General features: G+C 39.9%; 1 protein-coding gene across 6 annotated transcripts in view; it reads right to left on the bottom strand.

The window, feature by feature from the left end:
- Nucleotides 1–357: 357 nt before the first annotated feature.
- pls3 (plastin 3) overlaps nucleotides 358–27307 on the bottom strand; it is an 89303-nt gene continuing 62353 nt past the window's right edge. For 5 of the 6 annotated variants that reach the window (XM_062963734.1, XM_008119627.3, XM_062963735.1 and 2 more), the window contains 12 exons: nucleotides 24204–24285; nucleotides 22151–22316; nucleotides 19200–19342; nucleotides 18910–18936; nucleotides 18699–18794; nucleotides 16866–17061; nucleotides 13085–13163; nucleotides 11466–11580; nucleotides 9712–9845; nucleotides 6252–6375; nucleotides 6007–6131; nucleotides 358–1856 (listed from right to left, as the gene is read on the bottom strand). In XM_062963734.1, the coding sequence (XP_062819804.1) occupies nucleotides 1724–1856; nucleotides 6007–6131; nucleotides 6252–6375; nucleotides 9712–9845; nucleotides 11466–11580; nucleotides 13085–13163; nucleotides 16866–17061; nucleotides 18699–18794; nucleotides 18910–18936; nucleotides 19200–19342; nucleotides 22151–22316; nucleotides 24204–24285 (1420 nt within the window). In that variant the 3' untranslated portion in view covers nucleotides 358–1723. The remainder of the gene's footprint in view (nucleotides 1857–6006; nucleotides 6132–6251; nucleotides 6376–9711; nucleotides 9846–11465; nucleotides 11581–13084; nucleotides 13164–16865; nucleotides 17062–18698; nucleotides 18795–18909; nucleotides 18937–19199; nucleotides 19343–22150; nucleotides 22317–24203; nucleotides 24286–27307) is intronic. The other variant, XM_062963737.1, reaches the window with a different exon arrangement.

The following is a 27307-nucleotide window of genomic DNA, read 5'->3' as shown; positions in this document are numbered from 1 at the left end:
TACATGGAGCGCCGTTATATTATTAGTATAGCATAATAATAGTATTATATTGTTATATTGACACAGGTTGCCTCGGCACTATCAGAGGGTTTCGTGAGACCAGTCGCTCCCGTTGCAACGGTGTAGTAATGGTGAGGCTGCGGACCACATTTTAGTTCTTAGAGCCACTGGTGGTCCATGGACCACAGGTTGGGAGCCACTGGTGTAGATGCACTAGTAGATCTCTACTTGTGCTGGAGAGGAAAAGAACCAGACAACTGGGACTTCACTTGAAGTTTACCCAAAGCAAGGTTTCGAACCCACATCTCAGAACTCAAAAACATGACAGAGCTAGGTTTTGATAGAAATCAGATCCGCTTGTATTTAAACGGTTTTATTTTAACTATTGCTTTTGCCACCACATTACATCATTTGGAGTAACTCAAGACAGCAATACGACCTCAAGGGATAGCTAACGTTTTGCCAAAGCCAGAGTACGGACAAAAGGCCTTCTTCTTTGGTGATGCCGCTTTCCTTTTCCCCCTTCCCTTTATAAAAAAATAGTTTCTTCCTTCTCGGCACGTTTGGCTCTTTAAGTCCCTGATGTTTGTGGGACTGACCTGGTCCCATCTGTCTAGCTCTGAAAATAATAGTATCTTAAATATTGCATTTTTTTAAAAAAAATCCACAGATCTAAAAAGAAGTTTCGGTGCCTAAGGGAAAAGACGAACAGAACCGAAGTTGGATTTTTAGAAATTGCATTGGTTTGGTTCTCTGATGAATGCCTCAAAAGGTGGTCCTTCTCCCCCAAAAGGAGTGATTTTTTTAATACCAAAAAAAAAGAAAATAAGCAAAATAATGGAAAATATGGTGAAGCTGTACAGGAAAAGAGCACCACCGTATTTGGAAAATACTGCTGGAAGACTTGTCTTTGGAAGTACCATTGCTTATATCCATACCATGATGGCACAGAATATGGATTCCTGATAGCTTGGAAGTCTCCCTTTAAAAAAAAAACTAACACAAAATAATAACAATATTTAAAAACACCCTCATGTTCCTAATCCTAATATGGAAAGAGAAGATTTGAACCAATGCCTGGTCAATGCAACCTTTCCAAATGTGAGATTCCTGGTCACAAGATTTCCAGGAGTTGGAACCAGACTTAAAATCATACTGAATAGCGTTAAAACCGCAGGCGTATGTTATGCAAAATGTTAGAAAGAATGCCTGGTTTGCACCGTTTATTATATTTGCTGAAATATGTAGCCTTTCTCTTTACAGCCAAGATCTCCCTTTTTGGTTTCTCTACATGTTGCATCTGCATAGCTTTTGAATGGAGACTGCAATGGACGTGGCTTGAGTTTAATGAAAAACTCATTATGACGTGGACCAGCACAAATCATTAAAAAGGGCCTTTTGGGGGGGATTTGGTTAAGACAAAGGAATGAGATGTGTCCTGGAAAGGCGACAAAGATGCCAGCAGCCGTCTCCTCTTGGGAGACACACAAATGCACTTGAGAAAACCCCCTCTTTAAAATTTCTGGGGCTGGGAAAAGGGAGCGTTTGGGTTGGGTTTAGGGGGTTCCCACCGTACTCCCACTTTGCAAAGCCAAACAAAGAGTCCTTCTCAAAAAACACAAAGACGCAACAAACGAAGTCCTGGAAGCCGGCAGCATTTCGGTCCCGAAAACAGCTGAACTGGGGAGGTGGGCTTGGGTGCCTTTGGTTTGGCGCTTGCTCCTCAGACCCGCTTCATTCCGCGGCCCATCAAGCAGGCAAAGACGGTCATCACCATCTTGGGCTTGACTTCCACCAGGTCGTCAGGAAGAGCGTAGACCCGGGCTCCAATCCTCCGAGCCATTGACACGGCATACCTAGGGCCAAAGACAAGGAGAGGTTGGCTACCTGAATGTCTGAAACCAGGAGAGGATGGACATCTCAAGGGTTCAAAACCAAGAGAGTTGGACACCTTTAAGGTCAGAAACCAGGAGATAATGGACATCTGAAGGGTCAGAAATCAGGAGAGGATGGGCAACTTAAGGGTCAAAAGAAATTAAAGGTTGGACATTGAAGGGTCAAAAACAAGGAGAGGATGGACATCTCAAGGGTCCAAAACCAAGAGAGGATAGACACCTTTAGGGTCAAAAACCAGGAGAGATTGGACATCTTTAAGGAGAGAAACTAGGAGAGAACGGACATCTGAAGGGTCAGAAATCAGGAGAGGATGGGCATCTTAAGGGTCAAAAGCAATTAGAGGTTGGACATTGAAGGGTCAAAAACAAGGAGAGGATGGACATCTCAAGGGTCCAAAACTGAGAGAGGATAGACACCTTTAGGGTTAAAAACCAGGAGAGATTGGACATCTTTAAGGAGAGAAACCAGGAGAGAATGGACATCTCAAGGGTCCAAAACCAAGAGAGGTTGGACATCTTTAAGGTCAGAAACCAGGAGAGAATGGAAATCTGAAGGGTCAGAAATCAGGAGAGGATGGGCAACTTAAGGGTCAAAAGCAATTAAAGGTTGGACATTGAAGGGTCAAAAACAAGGAGAGGATGGACATCTCAAGGGTCCAAAACTGAGAGAGGATAGACACCTTTAGGGTCAAAAACCAGGAGAGATTGGACATCTTTAAGGAGAGAAACTAGGAGAGAACGGACATCTGAAGGGTCAGAAATCAGGAGAGGATGGGCATCTTAAGGGTCAAAAGCAATTAGAGGTTGGACATTGAAGGGTCAAAAACAAGGAGAGGATGGACATCTCAAGGGTCCAAAACTGAGAGAGGATAGACACCTTTAGGGTCAAAAACCAGGAGAGATTGGACATCTTTAAGGAGAGAAACTAGGAGAGAACAGACATCTGAAGGGTCAGAAATCAGGAGAGGATGGGCATCTTAAGGGTCAAAAGCAATTAGAGGTTGGACATTGAAGGGTCAAAAACAAGGAGAGGATGGACATCTCAAGGGTCCAAAACTGAGAGAGGATAGACACCTTTAGGGTTAAAAACCAGGAGAGATTGGACATCTTTAAGGAGAGAAACCAGGAGAGAATGGACATCTCAAGGGTCCAAAACCAAGAGAGGTTGGACATCTTTAAGGTCAGAAACCAGGAGAGAATGGAAATCTGAAGGGTCAGAAATCAGGAGAGGATGGGCAACTTAAGGGTCAAAAGCAATTAAAGGTTGGACATTGACGGGTCAAAAACAAGGAGAGGATGGACATCTCAAGGGTCCAAAACCGAGAGAGGATAGACACCTTTAGGGTCAAAAACCAGGAGAGATTGGACATCTTTAAGGAGAAAAACTAGGAGAGAACGGACATCTGAAGGGTCAGAAATCAGGAGAGGATGGGCATCTTAAGGGTCAAAAGCAATTAGAGGTTGGACATTGAAGGGTCAAAAACAAGGAGAGGATGGACATCTCAAGGGTCCAAACCCAAGAGAGGTCAAACACCTTTAGGATCAGAAACCAGGAGAGATTGGACATCTTTAAGGAGAGAAACCAGGAGAGAATGGACATCTCAAGGGTCCAAAACCAAGAGAGGTTGGACATCTTTAAGGTCAGAAACCAGGAGAGAATGGAAATCTGAAGGGTCAGAAATCAGGAGAGGATGGGCAACTTAAGGGTCAAAAGCAATTAAAGGTTGGACATTGACGGGTCAAAAACAAGGAGAGGATGGACATCTCAAGGGTCCAAAACCGAGAGAGGATAGACACCTTTAGGGTCAAAAACCAGGAGAGATTGGACATCTTTAAGGAGAAAAACTAGGAGAGAACGGACATCTGAAGGGTCAGAAATCAGGAGAGGATGGGCATCTTAAGGGTCAAAAGCAATTAGAGGTTGGACATTGAAGGGTCAAAAACAAGGAGAGGATGGACATCTCAAGGGTCCAAACCCAAGAGAGGTCAAACACCTTTAGGATCAGAAACCAGGAGAGAACCGACATCTTTAAGATCCAAAACTCAAGAGAGGTTGGACATCTTTAGGGTCAGAAACCAGGAGAGGATGGGCATCTTAAGGGTCAAAAGCAATGAGAGGTTGGACATTGAAGGGTCAAAAACAAGGAGAGGATGGACATCTCAAGGGTCCAAAACCGAGAGAGGATAGACACCTTTAGGGTCAAAAACCAGGAGAGATTGGACATCTTTAAGGAGAGAAACCAGGAGATAATAGACATCTGAAGGGTCAAAACAAGAAGAGGATGGGCATCTGAAGGGTCAGAAACCAGGAGAGGATGGGCATTTTAAGGGTCAAAAGCAATTAGAGGTTGGACATTGTGTTGGTGTATATTGTTGTTAGATCGAAATGTTAGATCAATTGTTTGCTGTTTGGATTGTGCATCTGTGTTCCAGCAGCACATGGGTTAATCACAAGTCAGCTTGATTGATAGCCTGCAGAGCCAATAGGTCAAGACTTCTGGACTTAGCTTGGAAAGAACATTCATCATCGGGAGTGGCCTGCTTGAGTTGTTCGCAGACGCTCGACAAAGAGAGAGGTCATGCTTTACCCTTGCTAGAGAAAGCATGAGTCCTAAGAGCAATGGACTTTGTAAATGTATATAGATGTATATAATAAAGCCTAAGAACCGCTGGGATCAGCAGAATTACGACTGAGGTGTCGTTTGTCGGTGCTGCTTTCGCTGGATGCTTAAGCGGTCTGACTAGAGAGGAGTTGGTGAAAGTTCAGACTCACCAATAAATCAGGGTGTTTTGGAGTCAATTAAAAACAAATCACACACCCTGTCAAATTGAAGGTTCAAAAACAAGGAGAGGATAGACATTTCAAGGGTCCAAAACCAAGAGAGGTCAGACACCTTTAGGGTCAGAAACCAGGAGAGAACAGACATTTCAAGGGTCAGGAACCAGGAGAGGATGGGCATCTGAAGGGTCAGAAAAACAACAGGAAAAACTCAGCCGATCTCAGGACCTCAAGATTGAACTTCAAAGACTCTGGCAGAAACCAGTACAGGTGGTCCCGGTGGTGATGGGCACACTGGGTGCTGTGCCAAAAGATCTCAGCCGGCATTTAGAAACAATAGGCATTGACAAAATTACGATCTGCCAACTGCAAAAGGCCACCTTACTGGGATCTGCGCGCATCATCCGAAAATATATCACACAGTCCTAGACACTTGGGAAGTGTTCGACTTGTGATTTTATGATACGAAATCCAGCATATCTATCTAGTTTGCTGTGTCATACAATAATAATAATAATAATAATAATAATAATAATAATAATAATAATAATACATCACACAGTCCTAGACACTTGGGAAGTGTTCGACTTGTGATTTTATGATACAAAATCTAGCATATCTATCTTGTTTGCTGTGTCATACAATAATAATAATAATAATAATAATAATAATAATAATAATAATAATAATAATAAATCACACAGTCCTAGACACTTGAGAAGTGTTCGACTTGTGATTTTATGATACGAAATCCAGCATATCTATCTTGTTTGCTGTGTCATACAATAATAATAATAATAATAATAATAATAATAATAATAATACATCACACAGTCCTAGACACTTGGGAAGTGTTCGACTTGTGATTTTATGATACAAAATCTAGCATATCTATCTTGTTTGCTGTGTCATACAATAATAATAATAATAATAATAATAATAATAATAATAATAAATCACACAGTCCTAGACACTTGAGAAGTGTTCGACTTGTGATTTTATGATACGAAATCCAGCATATCTATCTTGTTTGCTGTGTCATACAATAATAATAATAATAATAATAATAATAATAATAATAATAATAATACATCACACAGTCCTAGACACTTGAGAAGTGTTCGACTTGTGATTTTATGATACGAAATCCAGCATATCTATCTTGTTTGCTGTGTCATACAATAATAATAATAATAATAATAATAATAATAATAATAATAATAATAAAAGTAGTAGTAGTAGTAATTTACTTGTACCCTGCCCTATCTCCCCGAGGGGACTCAGGATAAGCCACTTAGTGTCTCAGGAAAGATCCGCAAGAACGAGGCTTACTTGGCGTTGCTGTGCTTGTCTTCTTCTGATAGATCTCCTGTCTTCACCAGGTCATAATTTATGCAGCCGGGCTGGATCGCATCAATTAAATCCACCACCGCCAAACTGCTGCTAATACTTTTGTCCTTAAAAGGGAGGAAAGGGACACATCTCAGGAGGAATAACAACCAAAGAAGGTGTTTGCACACACACCAAAACCAGTTCAACGGCAGAGAAGGACCAACTCAATGGAATAAGTCGCCTACCTTAAAGCTCTGGATGGAGCTGCTTTTCCCAGCGTCTCTCAAGGTCTGGTTCACCCAGCTCACAATAATGTCGTCATTGGCTTTCTGGCCATCCCCAAGGTCTTCCAAGATGTTTAAGGTATGTCTGAGGAAGGCAGATGGTATTAGTCAAGATATGAGAGGGAAAGACGAATATCACTATGACGTCGCCCTAATAATAATAATAATAATAATAATAATAATAATAATAATAATAATAATAATAATAATAGACAAAATTGAAGGAAAAGCTGATAAGGAGAAGACCTGGCTCTGGCTCACGAATGGGACCCTGAAGAAGGAGACAGAAGGCCTGATCCTTGCAGCCCAGGAGCAAGCCATCAGGACCAAGGCAATTAAGGCCAAGATCGAAAAAATAGGCTGATGACCCAAAATGCAGACTGTGCAAGGAAACTGATGAAACCATTGATCATATCCTCAGCTGCTGTAAGAAAATCGCACAGACAGACTACAAACAGAGGCACAAATATGTGGCCCAAACGATTAATTGGAACTTATGCCTCAAGTACCACCTCCCAGCAGTAAAGAACTGGTGGGATCACAAACCTGCAAAAGTATTGGAAAATGAGCACGCAAAGATACTGTGGGACTTCCGAATCCAGACTGACAAAGTTCTGGAACACAACACACCAGACATCACAGTTGTGGAAAAGAACAAGGTTTGGATCATTGATGTTGCCATCCCAGGTGACAGTCGCATTGACGAAAAACAACAGGAAAAACTCAGCCGCTATCAGGACCTCAAGACTGAACTTCAAAGACTATGGCAGAAACCAGTGCAGGTGGTTTCGGTGGTGATGGGCACACTGGGTGCCGTGTCAAAAGATCTCAGCCGGCATTTGGAAACAATAGACATTGACAAAATCACCATCTGCCAACTGCAAAAGGCCACCCTACTGGGATCTGCACGCATCATCAGAAAATACATCACACAGTCCTAGACACTTGGGGAGTGTTCGACTTGTGGTTTTGCTAAACGAAATCCAGCATGTCTGTCTTGTTTGCTGTGCCATACAACGTCGTTGTGTTGATAATAATAATAATAATAATAATAATAATAATAATAATAATAATAATAATAATAACTTTATTTATATACTGCCCTATCTCCCGGATGGGACTCAGGGCGGTTTCCAATCATAAAAGCAACACAAACATTACATAGCAACATAATAACACATTATTAAGCAAAGTAAAAATACAATTATAGAAATAAATAACACTTACACGACCTGATCAAGGGGACGGGAACCATAAAACCAATATATTGAAATGTATCATTTTAGGCTAGAGCAATCTTGTGCAATATATTCAGGCCCAGAAATTGGCGGTATTCCAATTCCTTTTTCTGCTTTGGTCTTTCCTATCTACATATAGGGAAACCAATGAATAGCAGGATTTCCAATACAAGCCAAATCAGTGTTTTCCAGATCTTCAGATGGTTTCGTCAGTTGACAGGAAGGAAAAAGAAGGGGACAGTCTCAATGCCTTCTAAACATATGTTGTTGAAGGCTTTCATGGCCGGAATCACTGGACTGCTGTGAGTTTTCCGGGCTGTATGGTCACGTTCGTCTCGACAATTCGCCCACGCAGGCATCCTCAGAGGTTGTGAGGTCTGTTGGAAACTAGGCAAGTAGAGTTTATATATATCTGTGGAATAAAGTCCAGGGTGGGAGAAAGAACTCTTGTCTGTTTGAGGCAAGTGTGAATGATGCAATTGGTGACCTTGATTAGGATTGAATGACCTTGAAGCTTTAAAGCTTGGCTACTTCTTGCCTGGGGGAATCCTTTGTTGGGAGGTGTTAGCTGGCCCTGATTATTTCCTGTCTGGAATTCCACTTTTTTAAGTCTAAATAAAATGACCTTGAATGACCTTGAATTCTGGTCTGTTTGAGCAAAGTGTGAATTTTTAAATGTATTTATGTGATTTTCTTTTATTGTGTATTGCTGGGCTTGGTCGGCATGTGAGTCGCCCCGAGTCTCTTCAGGGAGATGGGGCGGGATATAAGAAAAACATTGTTGTTGTTATTATTATTATTATTATTATTATTATTATTATTATTATTATTGTTATTAATGTTGCAATTGGCCACCTTGATTAGCACTGAATGACCTTGAAGCTTCAAAGCTCCCTGCCTAGGGGAATCCTTTGTTAGGATGTGTTAGCTCCCAACAAACAATCAGGGCCAGTTAAGACTTCCCAACTGGAGCCTCTGGTGGCCTAGGGGATAAAAGCCTTGTAACTTGAAGGTTGGGTTGCTGACCTGAAAATGCCAGGTTCGAATCCCACCTGGGGAGAGCACGGATGAGCTCCCTCTATCAGCTCCAGCTCCATGTGGGGACATGAGAGAAGCCTCCCACAAGGATGGTAAAACATCAAAACATCCGGGCGTCCCCTGGGCAACGTCCTTGCAGACGGCCAATTCTCTCACACCAGAAGCAACTCCAGTTGCTCCTGACACGAAAAAAAACAAAACGCCTCCCAACAAAGAATTCCCCCAGACAGGAAGCAGTCAGGCTTTGAAGCTGCAAGGCCATTCAGTGCCAATCCAGGTGGCCAATTGCAACATTAATAATAATAATAACAACAACAACCATGTTTTTCTTATATCCCGCCCCATCTCCCTGCAGGGACTCGGGGCGGATCACATGGGGACCAAGCCCAGCAATACACAATAAAATACAATCACATAAATACAATAGAGTCTCACTTATCCAACATAAACGGGCCGGCAGAACGTTGGATAAGCGAATATGTTGGATAATAACGAGTGATTAAGGAAAAGCCTATTAAACATCAAATTAGGTTATGATTTTATAAATTAAACACCAAAACATCACGTTATACAACAAATTTGACAGAAAAAGTAGTTCAATACACAGTAATGCTATGTAGTAATTACTGTATTTACGAATTTAGCACCAAAATATCACGATATATTGAAAACATAGTCATTGTTGAATGTTTTTAGGTTGAATGTTTTTAGGTTGAATGTTTTTATGTTGAATGTTTTTATATTGTGGAATGATATTTTAAATTGTAAGTCGCTCGGAGAACTCGGGTGGCGACTAATTAAGAAATAAAGTGAAGTGAAAACATTGACTACAAAAATGCGTTGGATAATCCAGAACGTTGGATAAGTGAGACTCTAAGGTACATTTAAAACATTCACACTTGCCTCAAACAGACAAAGAGTTCTTTCTCCCACCCTGGGCATTATACCACAAATATATAAACCCCACTTGCCTAGTTTCCAACAGACCTCACAACCTCTGAGGATGCCTGCCATGGATGTGGGCGAAACGTCAGGAGAGAATGCTTCAGGGACATGGCCATACAGCCTGGGAAACTCACAGCAACTCTTCTGAACAAGTTTGAAAACACCAAGCCCTATTTGGACATATCTGGCCATTGAGATACCTCCTCATAAGCTGCCACACCAAAGCCAAGGTGAGCGTTGGGTTGCCGTCGTTGAGATCTTGGCCTCCGATGCCAACCAGGGAGAACTTGGCTGGGTGCTTCCCCAAGTCGACGGCGTAGTTGCAGTTTTCGAGCTGTCGGCAGACAAAAGAGCCATGGAGTTAGTTGGGTTAAGGCTACAGCACTGCCTTCACACTGACAAAGCTGGGCCTTTTGTGTCATGGAGCCTACAGATCCATATTCTCTTGTATTACACTATGCAACACCATTTTTGTTCCTGGGTAATAAAGGCCATTCCTAATTGGCTCTATCATAAAAACATGAAAAAAATTATTAAATTGCAAAAACTTTGTTTTGGCAGGACATCCTGCTATAACACATTTTTCTCTAGTTTTCAACGACTTTCTCATAGGGTCTCAACCAATTCAACCTAGTTTGTGGCAGCCACAAAAACAACGTTTCTGCAGTAGAACAACTACCGTATATACTCGAATATAAGCCGAGGCACCTAATTTTACCACAAAAAATCGAGAAAACATTGACTCCAGTATAAGCCGAGGGTGGTAAATTTCAGAAATAAAAATAGATACCAATAAAATTACATTAATTGAGGCACTATTTACCATTTATGTGTTTTAAATGCAATTTTTTATCCTGTATTTTTGTTTTAATTGATATATTGTATTACTGTTTTATTTTTTTATAGTGTGATTTGTATTATGTTGCCTATGTTTTGTCCTATGTTGTTTGGGCCTCTGCCCCATGTAAGCTGCCCCGAGTCCCCACGGGGAGATGGTGGTGGGATATAAATAAAGTTTTATCATTATTATTATTATCAGTAGGTTAAATGTTTTTGAATATTTACAAAAAGCTCTAATTTAAGATAAGACTGTCCAACTCTGATCAAATCATTATTCTCATCTTCTTCAATGTAAATGTGCTTATGTATCCTTTTAATAATAATAGAGTAAAATAATACATGTAATAATAATAATAATAATAATTATTATTATTACGGTAAAATAATACAAGTAATAATAAATAGAGTAAAATAATAAATGCAATAATAACAGTAAGATCAGAGTGAAATAATAAATGTATTATTATTAAAAATAAAAATAGAGTAAAATAAATGTAATAGTAGCAACAATAATAGAGAAAAATAATAAATGTAATACCAATAATAATAGAGAAAAATAATAAATGTACCATATATTCCCGAGTATGTATGTATGTATGTGTGTGTTTGTGTGTGTGTTTGTGTGTGTGTGTGTGTGTGTGTGTGTGTGTGTGTGTGTGTATGTATGTATATATATATATATATATATATATATATATATATATATATATATATTACAATATTTAGATCCCGCCCTTCTCACCCAATAGGGGACTCAGGGAAGCTTACAATAAAACACATTTATAAAATTGTACAATACATTGTGAATCAATTAAAAACTTATTAAATTACATCAGACATTCTAAAAGACTGGGTCTGTCAATTGAGTATAAGCTGACCCAAATATAAGCCAACCAGGACCCTCACCCGAGTATAAGCCGAGGGGGGCTTTTTCAGTCTTAAAAAAAGGGCTGAAAAACTAGGCTTATACTTGAGTCTATACAGTACTTCGAAAGTATGAGCCGCACAATGATTTCAAGCGCCCATGGATAGTTCCATCCCATACCTAAAATGGCAGCAACATGCATGCATTGAAGCACACATGCACACCACATGATATGTCCATCACCCTTACCTTCTTCATATTTGCCCCCAGTTTAGGGTAAGGTGGCCGATTGACTTTATTCCAGTCGACAGGGACTTTGATCTTTTCGTAGAGCTGCAAGATGACCAAGGCGTCCTGCAGGTCTCTAAAACAGAGAGAGCGAGCACCCGTGAGTCCTCTTGAGCATGGCTATGTTTGGGTCCCTGTCACTTTAAAAAGACGTAGCCCAAGTTCCATATTACAGTAGGACCGACCCATAACCCTGGGGGAAATGGGAACGCATGGACCCTATTGAAGTGAATGACTTTTAGTGGAAGCACATTACAGGATAATGTTGGGTGAGCAAGAAAATTGCTCCAACATGATTCCATGGTCAACTTCTGGAAGAAACATACCAAGTAGGCTTGCTCAAAAAATTCGATTTCCCCGTTTATCGTTATTAATTCGTTTGTTTTGTCGCTTTTGAAGCGATATTCGAATCGCATTATCCTGTCGTGTGGATCCCGCGGTTTCGAACCACGATAGGCAATTTTTCTGATGTCGTAATTTTTTTTCGTTAGGTAAACAAGCATTTGCAAATCACCCAAACTTGTTTCAGTGCACTGGGGCAACCTAGCATGTTGTTTCCACCTTGTGGCCAATCGGAGAGCACGTTTAACTCAGGGGAGGGGCTTGTACGTCCTGAATGAAAACTGCAGGGAGCCTCGTGGCTCATTCGGCCCGGGGATCTGGAGAGAGAGGGTTTCTTTCTCACTAGCTCATCCCTCAGTACCAGCAGAACTACTTGTAATGCGTACAGAGCAAGTAACATGAATACAACACTGGAGATAATTTCAAGAGCCACAGGTAAAAAATCACTTCTGTAGCCCTTTTATTTTCTTGCACTGCACAAATGGCTGGCTCTCTTAAGCTTATCAACGCTTGCAAAGTCTGGCAAACGGTGCAATTCCCATAATCCACACAAATAGAACTTGGGCAAAAGGGAGGCTGTATTTTTCCCTTTTATTTTCTTGCACATTAGTGCAGTAAGTGCACATTGGCTGGGTATCTTACTCCTATCAACGCTTGCAAAGTCTGGCAAACGGTGCAATTCCCATAATCCACACAAATAGAACTTGGGCAAAGGGGAGGCTGTATTTTTCCCTTTTATTTTCTTGCACATTAGTGCAGTAAGTGCACATTGGCTGGGTATCTTACTCCCCCCCCCCCCCCCGGCCAGGCTGTTTTGGGCCACAGCACATGCGTGTCCGCCATTAACAAATTACTTTTGAAACTAACAAATTTTCGTTAAATTTCAAAAAAATTTGAGGGCAAAATTCGGAAATGACATCAGAAACGAAACGCTAGCGCCCCCTACTTTTGAAGCGAGTTTAGAATCAATTTTTACATGGATCGCTCTAGCCTAATACCAAGGGATCATGCCAGAGGACCGAGACAGGATGCCTCTAGTATTGCTTAGTCCTCCAGAGCAACAAGATGGTCAACCTCTAATAGGAGCATGCCACAGAATTGTCCTGGAGAAACCAAAAATGCCTAGAAAGAAGACACTTTTTTTGGACCTGTGGAAAACAGTCCTGAAAATACAGGGATTGTTCTTCATTGATGCCTGGCAGCTTTCACAAGACAATAGATGTGAGCCCAAGGCTTACCCATAGAGATGGTTGACGTGAGGGTTCACCCCGAGAGAGTTCATCCAGTTGCGGAACGTCCTCTCTTCACGGGTCTCACCTAGAACGAAAAAAAGCAAAATCTCACAAAAGGTTGGTTCAAAGATCGTCTAAGCCAGGGATCCCCAAACTAAGGCCCGGGGGCCAAATGCGGCCCATCGAAGCTATTTATCCGGCCCCCACGGCACAAGGGCAGAAGGGGGTTGGGCTAAATGACCCAAGGGGCCTCTTCTTCTCTTACAACCATTATTATTATTATTATTATTATTATTATTATTATTATTATTATTATTATTATTATTATTATATTGTATGACACGGCAAACAAGATTTCGTATCACAAAATCACATTATTATTATTATTATTATTATTATTAACATTGAGGCTGGGTGGTCGTCTGTCAGGGGTGCTTTGCTTGTGCTTTTCGTGCACAAAGGCAGAAGGGGGTTGGAGTCAATGGCCCAAAGGGTCTCTTCCAATCCTCTTTATTATTATTATTATTATTATTATTATTATTATTATTATTATTATTATTATCTGACATTGAGACTGGGAGGCCATCTGTCAGGGGTGCTTTGCTTGTGCTTTTGGTGCACAGAGGCAGAAGAGGGTTGGAGTCAATGGCCCAAGGGGTCTCTTCCAACCCTCTTTATTATTATTATTATTATTATTATTATCAACACAACAACGTTGTATGGCACAGCAAACAAGATAGATATGCTGGATTTCGTTTCGCAAAACCACAAGTCGAACACTTCCCAAGTGTCTAGGACTGTGTGATGTATTTTCTGATGATGTGTGCAGATCCCAGTAGGGTGGCCTTTTGCAGTTGGCAGATGGTGATTTTGTCAATGTCTATTGTTTCCAAATGCCGGCTGAGATCTTTTGGCACAGCACCCAGTGTGCCCATCACCACCGGGACCACCTGTACTGGTTTCTGCCAGAGTCTTTGAAGTTCAATCTTGAGGTCCTGATAGCGGCTGAGTTTTTCCTGTTGTTTTTCATCTATGCGACTGTCACCTGGGATGGCAACATCAATGATCCAAACCTTGTTCTTTTCTACAACTGTGATGTCTGGTGTGTTGTGTTCCAGAACTTTGTCAGTCTGGAATCTGGATTATTATTATTATTATTATTATTGTTTTTATTATTCATTATTTTTATTATTTTATTGTATGAAACAGCAAACAAGATAGATATGCTGGATTTCATATCACAAAATCACAAGTAGAACAGTTCCCAAGTGTCTAGGACTGTGTGATGTATTTATTATTATGATTATTATTAACATTGAGGCTGGGTGGCCATCTGTCAGGGATGCTTTGCTTGTGCTTTCTGTGCACAAAAGCAGAAGGAGGTTGGACTAAATGGCCCAAAGGCTCTCTTCCAACCTTCTTTATTATTGTTGTTGTTGTTGTTGTTGTTGTTGTTATTTTTTTTATTATTATTATTATTATTATTATTACTAGTTTATTGTATGACACAGCAAACAAGATATATATGCTGGATTTCATATCACAAAATCAGAAGTCGAACACTTCCCAAGTGTCTAGGACCGTGTGATGTATTATTATTATTATTATTATTATTATTATTATTATTATTATTATTATTATTATTGCTTGGTGGCCAACTATAGTCCAGCCCTCCAACAGTCCGAAGGATCGTGAACTGGCCCCCTGTTTAAAAAGTTTGGGGACCCCTGGTCTAAGCTATTGTTGTGTGTCTCCAACATATGTGGGTGTTTCCTAACATGGATGCTCCTTGGTCAGATGTGTCCAGAAGAAGCTAGTTTTGGAGACTAGCCCGGAGGGGAAGTAAAGGAGAGAATTCCAGGAGAGCAATAAAACAAGCCTTTTATTATTATCACAGCTGATGGTAAGGCAAAACAGCCTTAGGTACCCATTTTGTGGGTCCGTACCATCGCAAAATGTGTGTAGCAAACAAAGGATTTTATATCTCGGCTTATCTAAAATTGACCAATGGCTGAGGATCTTCCTCACCTTCCACACCCACTTTGGCATAAGTGATACCTGTGACCTCACTTGTTGATTTCAAGCTAACTTTTGGTCTTGGAACATTCTGGAGAAAGGCATCAGCTCACAGGAAGGGAGGGGCATATGCACAGGCAAGGCTACATAGAAAATAGTTTACTATTTTCTGGCTTATGGTCCCTACATTAGCACTCCAGGAGATCAGGATGCAAGGCATGGAAACACACTGGGTGGCTTGGGGCATGTCACACTCTCTCAGCCTCAGAGGACAAACTATGTCAGCCCCAAGTCTCTTCGGGGAGAGGGGGCGGGATATGGATGTTGTAATTAATCACCTTGATTAGCATTTAACGACCCAGTGGCTTTAAGGCCTGGCTTCCTCTTGCGTGGGAGAATCGTTTTTTGGGAGGTGTTAGCTGTTCCTGATTGCTTGCTGTCTGGATTTCCCCTGAGTGTTGTTCTTTTTTTAGGCTTTTCCTTAATCCTTCCATATTATCCAACATTTTCGCTTATCCAACGCTTATATTTGTATTTTTCAGTGATTGGTTTGGGGGGGGGCGCCAAAATTTCTGTTCACCTATACTGTATATACTCGAGTATAAGCATAGTTTTTCAGCCCTTTTTTAGGACTGAAAAAGCGCCCCTCGGCTTATACTCAGGTGAGGGTCCTGGTTGGCTTATATTTGGGTCAGCTTATACTCGAGAATATATGGTACATGTATTATTTTTCTCTATTATTATTGGTATTATTACATTTATTATGTTTCTCTATTATGGTTGCTACTATTACATTTATTTTTATTATTTTTATTAATACATTTATTATTTCACTCTGATCTTATTATTATTATTATTGCATTTATTATTTTACTCTATTATTATTAAAAGGATACATTGAAAAAGTCGAGAATAATGATTTGATCAGAGTTGGACGGTCTTAACTTAAATTTGAGCTTGATGTAAATATTCAAAAACATTTAATCTACTGATGCCTCAACTAATGTAATTTTATTGGTATCTATTTTTATTTCTGAAATTTTCCACCCTCGGCTTATACTGGAGTCAATGTTTTCCCAGTTTTTTGTGGTAAAATTAGGTGCCTCGGTTTATATTCGGGTTGGCTTATACTCGAGTATATACGGTACTTGAAAATTACCTTGGACCTGCTCTGAGAGGGATCTTTCATGCCCAACAACTTTGGATTTGTGGGTCGGGGAAAAGAGAAGATTTAATACATTGTTACATTGCCCTTTGTACACTTGGTTAACTTCTGACATGATAAATAAATGGAAGAGCTCGGGCTGTGGGCTGAGCTCGGGCTGGGGCTGTGGCGCAGGCTGGAGAGCAGCTGCAATGAATCACTGCAATGAATCACTCTGACCAGGAGGTTATGAGTTCGAGGCCCGCTCGGAGCCTATGTTTGTTTGTCTTTGTTCTATGTTAAAAAGCATTGAATGTTTGCCTATATGTGTAATGTGATCCGCCTTGAGTCCCCTTCGGGGTGAGAAGGGCGGAATATAAATGCGGTAAATAAATAAGAGAAAAATGGAGACATGTACGGATGGAACAGATGCCTGATCCTCTCATTCGACCTCTTTTGCAAAGAGGTTTATTATCCCATTGCCTCAATGCCCAGTTTCTGGCCCTGAGGCCACCCTTATACCCAGCTATTCCAGAGCAGCCACGGAAAGGTCGAAAGTGGGACCAGCCACCCCTCTCCTTGCCCTGTTTCGCTCCCCTTCTTCATTTCCTTGGAGGCCTGCCTCACCTTCCAGCAGCGTCCAGTCAATGTCCTGGTTCTCCGGCTTGGTGAGGGCCGGGTACTTGTTGAAGAGGTTGGCCACAAAGGCCAGGTTCAGCTTGGGGTTGCCGCTCACCACGTCCGCCGGGGTCACAAACTGCCGGCAGCCCAGGCGGTCCGCTTGCTGGAGCATGCACTCGGCTCTCTTCAAGTCATCTTTCTCCTGGAGAAGCAGAAATTGCACATTTAAAAAAAAATAGTTTTATTTAGTTATATAAGTAACGTATAACATTGTCACGGTCACCTTTACAAAAAAAATAAATAATAATCCACATATTCTCATAACATTCTGAGGATGCCTGCCATAGATGTGGATGAAATGTCAGGAGAGAGTGCTTCTGGAACATGGCCATACAGCCTGAAAAACTCACAGCAACCAAGTGATTCTGGCCATGAAAGCCTTCGACAACACAATTGAAGTAAGGTTATGCTCCAAATCAGGTTACGCTGAGGACAATTATTATTATTATTATTATTATTATTATTATTATTATTATTGTTATTGATTTTGTGATACGAAATCCAGAATATCTATCTTGTTTACTGTGTCAGACTGTCATTGTGTCAATAATAATAATAATAATAATAATAATCATCATCATCATCATCAAAAATCCAGAATATCTATCTTGTTTGCTGTGTCATACAATAATAATAATAATAATAGTAATAATAGTAATGATAATAATAATGATAATAATAATAATAATATGGTAGGCATCCTCAGAGCTTGTGAGATCTGGAAAACGCATAGCAATCCATTATTATTATTATTATTATTGTTGTTGTTGTTGTTGTTGTTGTTGTTGTTGTTATTACAGGTTTCAAAGCAGTATAATAATAATTGATTTTGTGATATGAAATCCAGCATATCTATCTTGTTTGCTGTGTCAGACTATGTCATTGTGTCAATAATAATAATCATCATCATCATCATCATCAAAAATCCAGCATATCTATCTTGTTTGCTGTGTCATACAATAAAAAATAATAGTAATAATAATGATAATAATAATAATAATAATATGGCAGGCATCCTCAGAGGTTGTGAGATCCGGAAAACGCATAGCAATCCATTGTTGTTGTTGTTGTTGTTGTTGTTGTTGTTGTTGTTGTTGTTATTATTATTATTATTATTATTATTATTATTATTATTACAGGTTTCAAAGCAGTATAATAATACAGTAGAGTCTCACTTATCCAACACTCGCTTATCCAATGTTCTGGATTATCCAACACATTTTTGTAGTCAATGTTTTCAATATATCGTGATATTTTGGTGCTAAATTCATAAATACAGTAATTACTACATAGCATTACTGCGTATTGAACTACTTTTTCTGCCAAATTTGTTGTCTAACATGATGTTTTGGTGCTTCATTTGTAAAATCATAACCTAATTTGATGTTTAATAGGCTTTTCCTTAATGCCTTCTTGTTATCCAACATATTCGCTTATCGCTGAATTTAGCACCAAAATATCACGATATATTGAAAACATTGACTACAAAAATGCGTTGGATAATCCAGAACGTTGGATAAGCGAGTGTTGGATAAGTGAGACTCTACTGTAACAGGTAAAGTGCTGCAGGTTCCCTGGATACAGCAATAGCTGAAGTGCTATCAAAAAAGGGAACTCTCCAAACTCTGAAATGTAGCTGGGCATTAACTATTTATGAAGCATCAACTATTTACTCTCCCAGTCTGAAATTTTCAAGAATTGCCCCCATTAGCTATGATCCAGAAACCTATAAGGTTTATAAATTTCACAAGAGGACTCCCACCCCTCACATATACTCACATTGAAGCCGGACATGTTGATGTCGATCTGCGGCTCTCCTTCTTTTTGTCCTTTGGGTGCAATTTGGTTGAGGAGGTGGAAATAGGCCCTGGAATCCTGCGATGGGCGAAATCCAGAAGAAAAACCCATCAGCCAATTGCGTTTCCCATCGCAAGACTGGCACAAATCTATGTTAGGAACCCAACTATGGAAGAACCAAGGATGTTTGTACCTTTACACAGCTATTGAAGTCAGTAAGCTTGGGAAACCAACATCCCAAGAAGCAAAGAGAGAGGGATTGAGGGGAGAAGAAACAGAGGAGAAGGGGAGCAAGAATCCGGGAAGCATGAGGAGGAAGAAGAAGAAAATCAAAGCAGTTAGATACAGAAGTCAGTTGCAGATGCAAAAGGAAGCAAAAGAGACCAACTCACGGATCGGATCGTTCTGCAGACTCCCGTGGCCCATTCCAACCCCAAATTGCTCCAGCAAAATCCCACCTAGATGATAGATTTTGAGAGATACCTTGATCTCGGAGCTGAAGTTGTTGATCTTGTGCCACCCGGCGTTTTCCAAGTGGAAATTGGCCCAGCGCAGGAGCAGCTCTTCCGGGGACAGCTTCATGAGGTCCTCCAAGGTCTCTCCATCTCGAAGCAGAGCGGCCAACGCTGGGAAGGGAACAAAGGAGGAGGAGGAGGCGACACACATGAATACTTAAAAAACAGTCCCGTCCTCCCAAATGACCCTCGATTCAGTGGTGTTGGGCAACACTTTTAATTAAGAAGAGGCCTAAATCCAGCCATTCATCCCAGTCAGACAAAGGAGGGGCACACAATGCTCCCTTTCTGCAAAATCGCAAGCGAAGGCCAAAATACTGCAGGGAAAAAGAGATATAAATGGGAGCTAGTTATTATTATTATTATTATTATTATTATTATTATTATTATTATTATTATTTTATTATGACACAGCAAACAAGATAGATATGCTGGATTTCGTATCACAAAATCACAAGTCGAACACTTCCCAAGTGTCTAGGACTGTGTGATGTATTTTCGGATGATGCGCGCAGATCCCAGTAGGGTGGCCTTTTGCAGTTGGCAGATGGTAATTTTGTCAATGTCTATTGTTTCCAAATGCCGGCTGAGATCTTTTGGCACGGCACCCAATGTGCCCATCACCACCAGGACCACCTGCACTGGTTTCTGCCAGAGTCTTTGAAGTTCAATCTTGAGGTCCTGATAGCGGCTGAGTTTTTCTTGTTGTTTTTCGTCAATGCGACTGTCACCTGGGATGGCGACATCAATGATCCAAACCTTTTTCTTTTCCACAACTGTGATGTCTGGTGTGTTGTGTTCCAGAACTTTGTCAGTCTGGATTCGGAAGTCCCACAGTATCTCTGCGTGCTCATTTTCCACGACCTTTGCAGGTTTGTGATCCCACCAGTTTTTTTTTTTACTGCTGGGAGGTGGTACTTGAGGCATAAGTTCCAATGAATCATTTGGGCCACATAGTTGTGCCTCTGTTTGTAGTCTGTCTGTGTGATTTTCTTACAGCAGCTGAGGATATGATCAATGGTTTCATGGGTTTCCTTGCACAGTCTGCATTTTGGGTCAACAGCTGATTTTTCGATCTTGGCCTTAATGGCCTTTGTTCTGATGGCTTGCTCCTGGGCTGCAAGGATCAGGCCTTCTGTCTCCTTCTTCAGGGTCCCATTCGTGAGCCAGAGCCAGGTCTTCTCCTTATCAGCTCTTCCTTCAATTTTGTCAATTATTGTCACTTTTATTATTATTATTATTATTATTATTATTATTATTATTATTATTATTATTATTATTATTATTAGATTGCTGTGAGTTTTCCAGGCTGTATGGCCATGATCCAGAAACATTCTCCCCTGACGTTTCGCCCACATCTATGGCAGGCATCCTCAAAGGTTGTGAGGTCTGTTGGAAACTAGGCAAGTGAGGTTATATATCTGTGGAATAATGTCCAGGGTGGGAGAAAGGACTCTTGTCTGTTTGAGGCAAGTGTGAATGTTGCCATTGGCCAGCTTGATCAGCATTGAATAGCCTTGCAGTTTCAAAGCCTGGCTACTTCCTGCCATTGAAATCCACAAACATGTGGACAATTTCAACAGAACGGAGGAAACCATGAGAATGAACAAAATCTGGCTACCAGTATTTAAAAACTTTAAAACCAGGACAGTAAATAACAAACAACACACATAAAAAAAACCAGGGGAATTCCAGACAGGAAACAATCAGGGCCAGCTAACACCTCCCAGCAAAGGATGCCCTCAGGTAGGAAGTGTTGGTACATTTTTGGGTGTAAGGGTGAAATGATGAATCATGTGTTTTTGCTGTTAGAGGTTTGCAACTGTGTATACCAGAAATGTGTTCCAGCAACTTAACTGTTAACGGCAGGCCAGTTTGAGTGATAGCCTGCAAGAGTCAATAGGTCATGACTTCCGGTCTGGCAGGACGTTTGTCATTCTGCCCTGGAATGTGCTCTTATCAGCAGTGCAGTGTGTGTGAGCTTCGCTGATTGGCAAGGAGAAAGCATGTCTGCTATGAGTGATGGACTTTGCAACTTGTAAATATCTTGTATATATATAGAATAAAGTCTTAGAACCGCTGCGTTCAGCTGATTAACGACTGAGGTGTCGTTTGTTGGTACTGTTTCTCCCGAGGAGCAAGCAATCTGACCAAGGATGAATTGGTGAGAGTCAATGGATCACCAATAAATCAGGGTGCTGCGGAGCTGATTTTTTTTTTAAAACCCCACCCTGACAGGAAGCAGCCATGCTCTGAAGCTGCAAGGCTATTCAATGCTAACCAAGGTGGGCAATGGCAACGTTCTCACTTGCCTCCAACAGACAAGAATTCTTTCTCCCACCTTCGACATTATTCCACAGACATATACACCCAACCTGCCTAGTTTCCAACAGACCTCGCAACCTCTGAGGACACCTGCCATAGATGTGGGTGAAACATCAAGAGAGAATGCTTCTGGAACATCACCATACAGCCCGGAAAACTCACAGCAACCCCCCCCCCCCCAATATATGTATGTATTCTTTTTCTGCTGGTGCTACTGTAATTAGTTTGCATCTTACAATCAATAGTGTCTTAGGATTAAGAGAAATACGGCAATATTTCTTTTTGAGGTTGGAATAAGTGCCCATGCTACAGACCTCCTTTCATTCCATTTGAAGGGTCTGCAACTCAGCTCTGAGCATCCCATGAATGTTTTATCTCCCTCTTTTGCTACAGAGAGCAGACATAGGTTGAAGGCCTGCTAATGCACTATGCCAGCCATTGCATTGTGTTCCCCAGGACCAGCTGCATCAGCAAAAGGAAGGCAGTCCTGAGCAGCCAATGGGGCAAACAGATAACTTGCTGAATAAATGACTCTTGTGGCCGTCTGCCTAAGCAATTGCCCTGGGTTGGCTGGTTCCAAGGGGTCATCCTTACCTTCGTTTCGGCTGAGTTCAATGTCCGCAAACAAGCCGATCTTGATGATCTGCCAGAGGAGCCCCAGGACCAAGTGCGGCTTCCCTTCCCGAAGGTCCTCGGCCCCGATGTTGACCACATGGCATCCAATGGCAGAGGCTGAGTTCAGGGCCAGGTTCAGGTTTTCCTGCCGAGGAAAAGAGACCGGGTTGGAGAGGGATCCCTCTCTGTGTGGCTTCAGATTCCCTTTCCTTGTTTTGTGACGACTGCATCCTCCATTGCAACCCCATGTTGCTCTTCAAGGAAACTCCATGGGAACCCTATCCACTAGACATGTCCAAAAAATCGTTTTGAATCGTATATCGGAATTATTTCAGATTGTTTTAGCTTTTTGATACACATTCCGAGACATTGTCTCACAGTGCAACCAGCAATGTAATTCAAACCATTGTTGGCCCATTCTCTAATTGTCTCTTAATGTTTCGTTAATTTTTTTTCCCCCCAAATTTTTTTTAATATATTTTTTAAAATATTTTTAAAAAATTGTTTCTGAAACCTACCTTGAATGGGAGCTTAGCGCAGCCTAACTTGGCTGCCGCTCCCCAGCCAATCAGAAGCTTCCACGATGGATGCAAAGGTGGGGGCTAGTGTTGATGAGGATAGCTCAAGAAATGAGGGTGGGAGAGCCCTGTAAAAGTCCCCCCCCCCGGGTTCCCTTTTTTTTTTTTTGGCGATTGCGCATGCGCGTCCGCCAATTTAGAAACATTTAGAATCATCACGAATTTTCAGAAATATCCAAAAATTTTGGGAGAAAAAATTGGAAATACTTTCTATATCGAAGTGCCAGCGCCCCCTACTTTAGAAACGAGAATTGAAACATTTTTTTCATTGATCGGACATGCCTATCCACTGCTTTCCCAGCAAGACCTCACCACTGAAAGTTTGCAATACTCTCCCTCTTTGGCAGAAGAGAGTTGGACTTTCCTAGAGTCACTAAGCAAATGTGTGTGACTGAACCATTTGAAGTCTGGTGCCCCAGAGTTCTAGCCTGGTGCCCAAACGCAAAGGGCCTCCCCTAAGGCTGAGAGAGTGTGACTTGTCCACAGTCACCCAATCAATTTTCACGGCCGAATGGGAATTCAAACTCTGGTCAATGTTTTCTGGATTAAGATACACAATCTATATATATAAAGGGTAATGAAATTTCGGCCTAGGACAAAACAACAAAACTGCACATCCCAGAAACACTAAACTTGGCAGCACAACCCCTCATCCATGCCTCTACGTTCATACAACAAAAAGAAAAGAAAAATAAAGTCCTAATTAGAGGGAGAGGAATAATTGTTTTTATCCAATTGCTGTCAGTTAGAAGGCTAAGCTCCTCCAACTTGGTCTCCTAGCAACCCAATAAAAAATAATAAAAAACACTAAAAATTAATACAATAAAATACTATAATAACAGAAAATAACTAAAAATAATACAAGAAAATAATAAAATATAATAAATAAAAATATAACTTACAATAAAATTAATAAAAAAAATTGCAAATAACGTCAAATAAAAATTACACAACAATTTTTAACCAATACCACCACCACTTTGCCACAGCAACGCGTGGCCGGGCACAGCTAGTTAATTAATAAAAACAACCTCCATCTCCACATCTCCGCAATTGGTATCAGAGGTGGGATTTTTAAAAAGATTTATCCCCCTTTCTGACATCTTTGCAGGAGAGAAAGAAAACAAAGAAGGGAAGGAGAAGGGAAAGACGCAGAGAGTTGGTACGCAAATTATTGTGCCCAGAACACTTTTCCATTTCTAACCAATTCACAATGCAGCCTTAGTCACCCAGAGCCCTTCTTCTTCTACTTCAATTAAATATTTGCAGAAAGAGCATCCGATTGCAAGGAAGGGGAGGCTCTTGTTTCCTTGTAAAACAAAGAGGCTGCACAAAGGCCAAGCCTTGACTGGTTAAAGGCAAACAGAACCTCACTCCGTTCTCTCTGGGATCAGCTAACAGATGCGGCATTATTTCAGCCCTTTTGCAAAATGAATGAAAGAGAGATTCCTCACCTGAATGATGAACGGTGTGAGCTTCTTCTTGTTGATCACTCTCTCGTCAATTGTGTCGGGGACAGAAAGGTTGACCATTTTACTGGATGGTAGAGAGGAGAGGAAAATGTACATTAAAAGACATGTGACAAGAGGAAGAACAACACAGACTTACCACTAAGAGCTGCAAAATCAAGTGGAAAGCAATGCTTCCAGGTTAAAAAGAAACTCATTGCAATTTATAAGAATTGACAACAAACTCAATAATCATCAATCATGATTAATACAAATCAAAAGTTGCCTTGACAAAGCATAGCAAGGAAGTATGGATTCTTCATAAAAAATGACAAAAGACTATACTAATATTATAATATATTGTATATACATGTAATATTAATAATAATATGATGATGTAATACAATGTAATAGTACCGTATATACTCGAGTATAAGCCGACCCGAATATAAGCTGAGGCACCTAATTTTACCACAAAAAAACTGGGAAAACATTGACTCCAGTATAAGCCGAGAGTGGTAAATTTCAGAAATAAAAATAGGCACCAATAAAATTACATTAATTGAGGCATCAGTAGGTTCAATGTTTTTGAATATTTACATAAAGCTCAAATTTAAGATAAGACTGTCCAACTCTGATCACATCATTATTCTCATCTTCTTCAATGTCAATGTGCTTATGTATCCTTTTTAATAATAAAAGAGTAAAATAATACATGCAATAATAATAATAATAATAATAATAATAATAATAATAATAATAATAACTACTGGTCTTTCTTTGTGATTGTTAACCCTTATCCCTATATTTTTTTTCTTTTTTTTTTTCTTGTGTGTTTGTACTGATAATCCTCACTTCCCCGTCCCTTTGGTTTTTTTAATGTCTTTATATATATATTTTCTTTGTTTACGTTTTTATGTCTTTGCACTTATCCCCGTTTTTAATGGTGCACTGTATTTGAAAATCATAAATAAAAATTAAAATAATAATAATAATAATAATAATAATAATAATAATAATAATAATATAGATATAGTACAATATGGTAATTTATTGCCAGTATTGTGCTATGCTAATTATATAATATTGTATGTAAATTTGATTTGTAAGCTGCTCTGAGTCCCCTTCGGGGTGAGAAAGGTGGGATATAAATGTATTAAATAAATACATCAATAAATAATAAATACAGGAAAATAATACAAGTAATAATAAATAGAGTAAAATAATAAATGCAATAATAATAATAATAATAAGATCAGAGTGAAATAATAAATGTATCAATAATAATAAAAAATAGAGAAAATAATAAATGTAATAATACCAATAATAATAGAGAAAAATAATAAATGTACCATATTTTCTCGAGTATAAGCTGACCCGAATATAAGCCAACCAGGATCCTCACCTGAGTATAAGCCAAGGGGGGCTTTTTCAGTCTTAAAAAAAAGGCTGAAAAACTCGAGTATATACAGTAATTATAATTCACTATTATAATTGTATATTTATATTATATGCAATATTACTAATTAATATTGCAATATAGCCGTATAATATAATATATTGTATGTATATATACTTGTAAACTGCCCTGAGTCCCCTTCGGGGTGAGAAGGGCGGGATATAAATGTCGTAAATAAATGTCGCAAATAAAAGAAGCCCTTATTTTAATTATCTGTTCAAATGAAATCAATTTTGTTTTGCTCCGTTATGATGAATTTTATTGGTCTGGGGGTTTTTTTGCCTTGCTCATTTTGGCAAATTATTTGGTTAATCGTTGCAACAAATGGTTTAATAAATCATTTTAACAAATGAGTTGTTAAGTCGTTTTCGCAAATGATGCACTAAATCACTTTAGCAAATGATTTGCTAAACCAATTTACCACATGATTCGTTGAATCATTACAGCAAAATGACACTAAAAGTTAATATTTTTAGAGAGCCCCTTGCTCCCATGTATCGGCATTTGTAGGCTCTTGAGATGGATGTTGACAATAGGATCACAATGGAGGACCTACAAAAGCCATGAGAGAACATTCCTGTAGGTATTTGTGGATCACCCAGATGGAGATTAATCATAAAATCGGACCAGAGAATCTACAAATGCTTAAGAGAGAACATTTCTGTAGCTATTTGTTGGTTCTCCAGATGGATATTGACTACAGAATTGTGTTGGAGGACCAACAAATGTCTACAGAGAATAGTTCTATAGGCATTTGTGGGTTCTCAAACAGATGTTGACCATAGGACAATGATGGGCAATCTTTTGCACTTGGTGTGTCAAAATTCACCAAAAAACCTAGCATGACTTGGGTGGTGTGTCACTTCGAGAAAAAAACCATAATTTCACAATATGTATAGTTTAAATAACAAAAATATATAACTGTATTCAATAAATCAAAAACTATTTACTACCATTATTTCCATGTACAACAATCTATGGCACCTCTTGCAGTTTCCATGCTGATTTCTCTCTATTCTAGTTTCAATTTAGCCATGAATAATGAATAATATAAAAATAATATAATAGTAATAATATGATAATATACTACAATAATAATATAAAAATAATAGAAATATTATATAAATAAATAAATGCAATGTGCATAATTCCCATGGAGTAAACAACAAAACCACTGGACCAAATCACACCAAATTTGTCCACAAAAGACATAGACATCCAATCAATCTGCATGCGGCAGCGTGTCAGCAAAAATGGTGTGATGCCTCAGGCACCTTTGGTCCCTGACCCTGGGGCCATTACGGTCCAGGACGAAGAAGATTTTGGTTTTTTTCCCACGTCAGCAAGATTCAACTCCTTTCCAGATGCCAGAGCCAATTAAGAATGCCCTTGAAACAGAGCCGGCTCTCCCAGATTCTCCTGAAGGTTTGGTGTTTGATCGTAAGGCGTTTTTCAAAACAGAAAGGTCCCAGAGACAAGTTTTGAGGAGAAGTACCAGATTAGCGGAGCGTGGTGACTATGGCTAAGCCCAGTTCTCTTGGGAAGAATTGGGGTGTCGGACACCTGGCGTGGCAACATGACAAGCTCAGTTCTCTTGGGAAGTTTTAGGGAGTCTGGCACCTGGTTTGGGGGAGCTTATGAACTTCAATAA

This window comes from Anolis carolinensis, unplaced genomic scaffold (assembly GCF_035594765.1).
Source record: "Anolis carolinensis isolate JA03-04 unplaced genomic scaffold, rAnoCar3.1.pri scaffold_12, whole genome shotgun sequence".
NCBI classification, from domain to species: Eukaryota; Metazoa; Chordata; class Lepidosauria; order Squamata; family Dactyloidae; genus Anolis; species Anolis carolinensis.
Note: the sequence above shows the minus strand (reverse complement) of the source record. Positions and strands in the feature narration are given on the sequence as shown.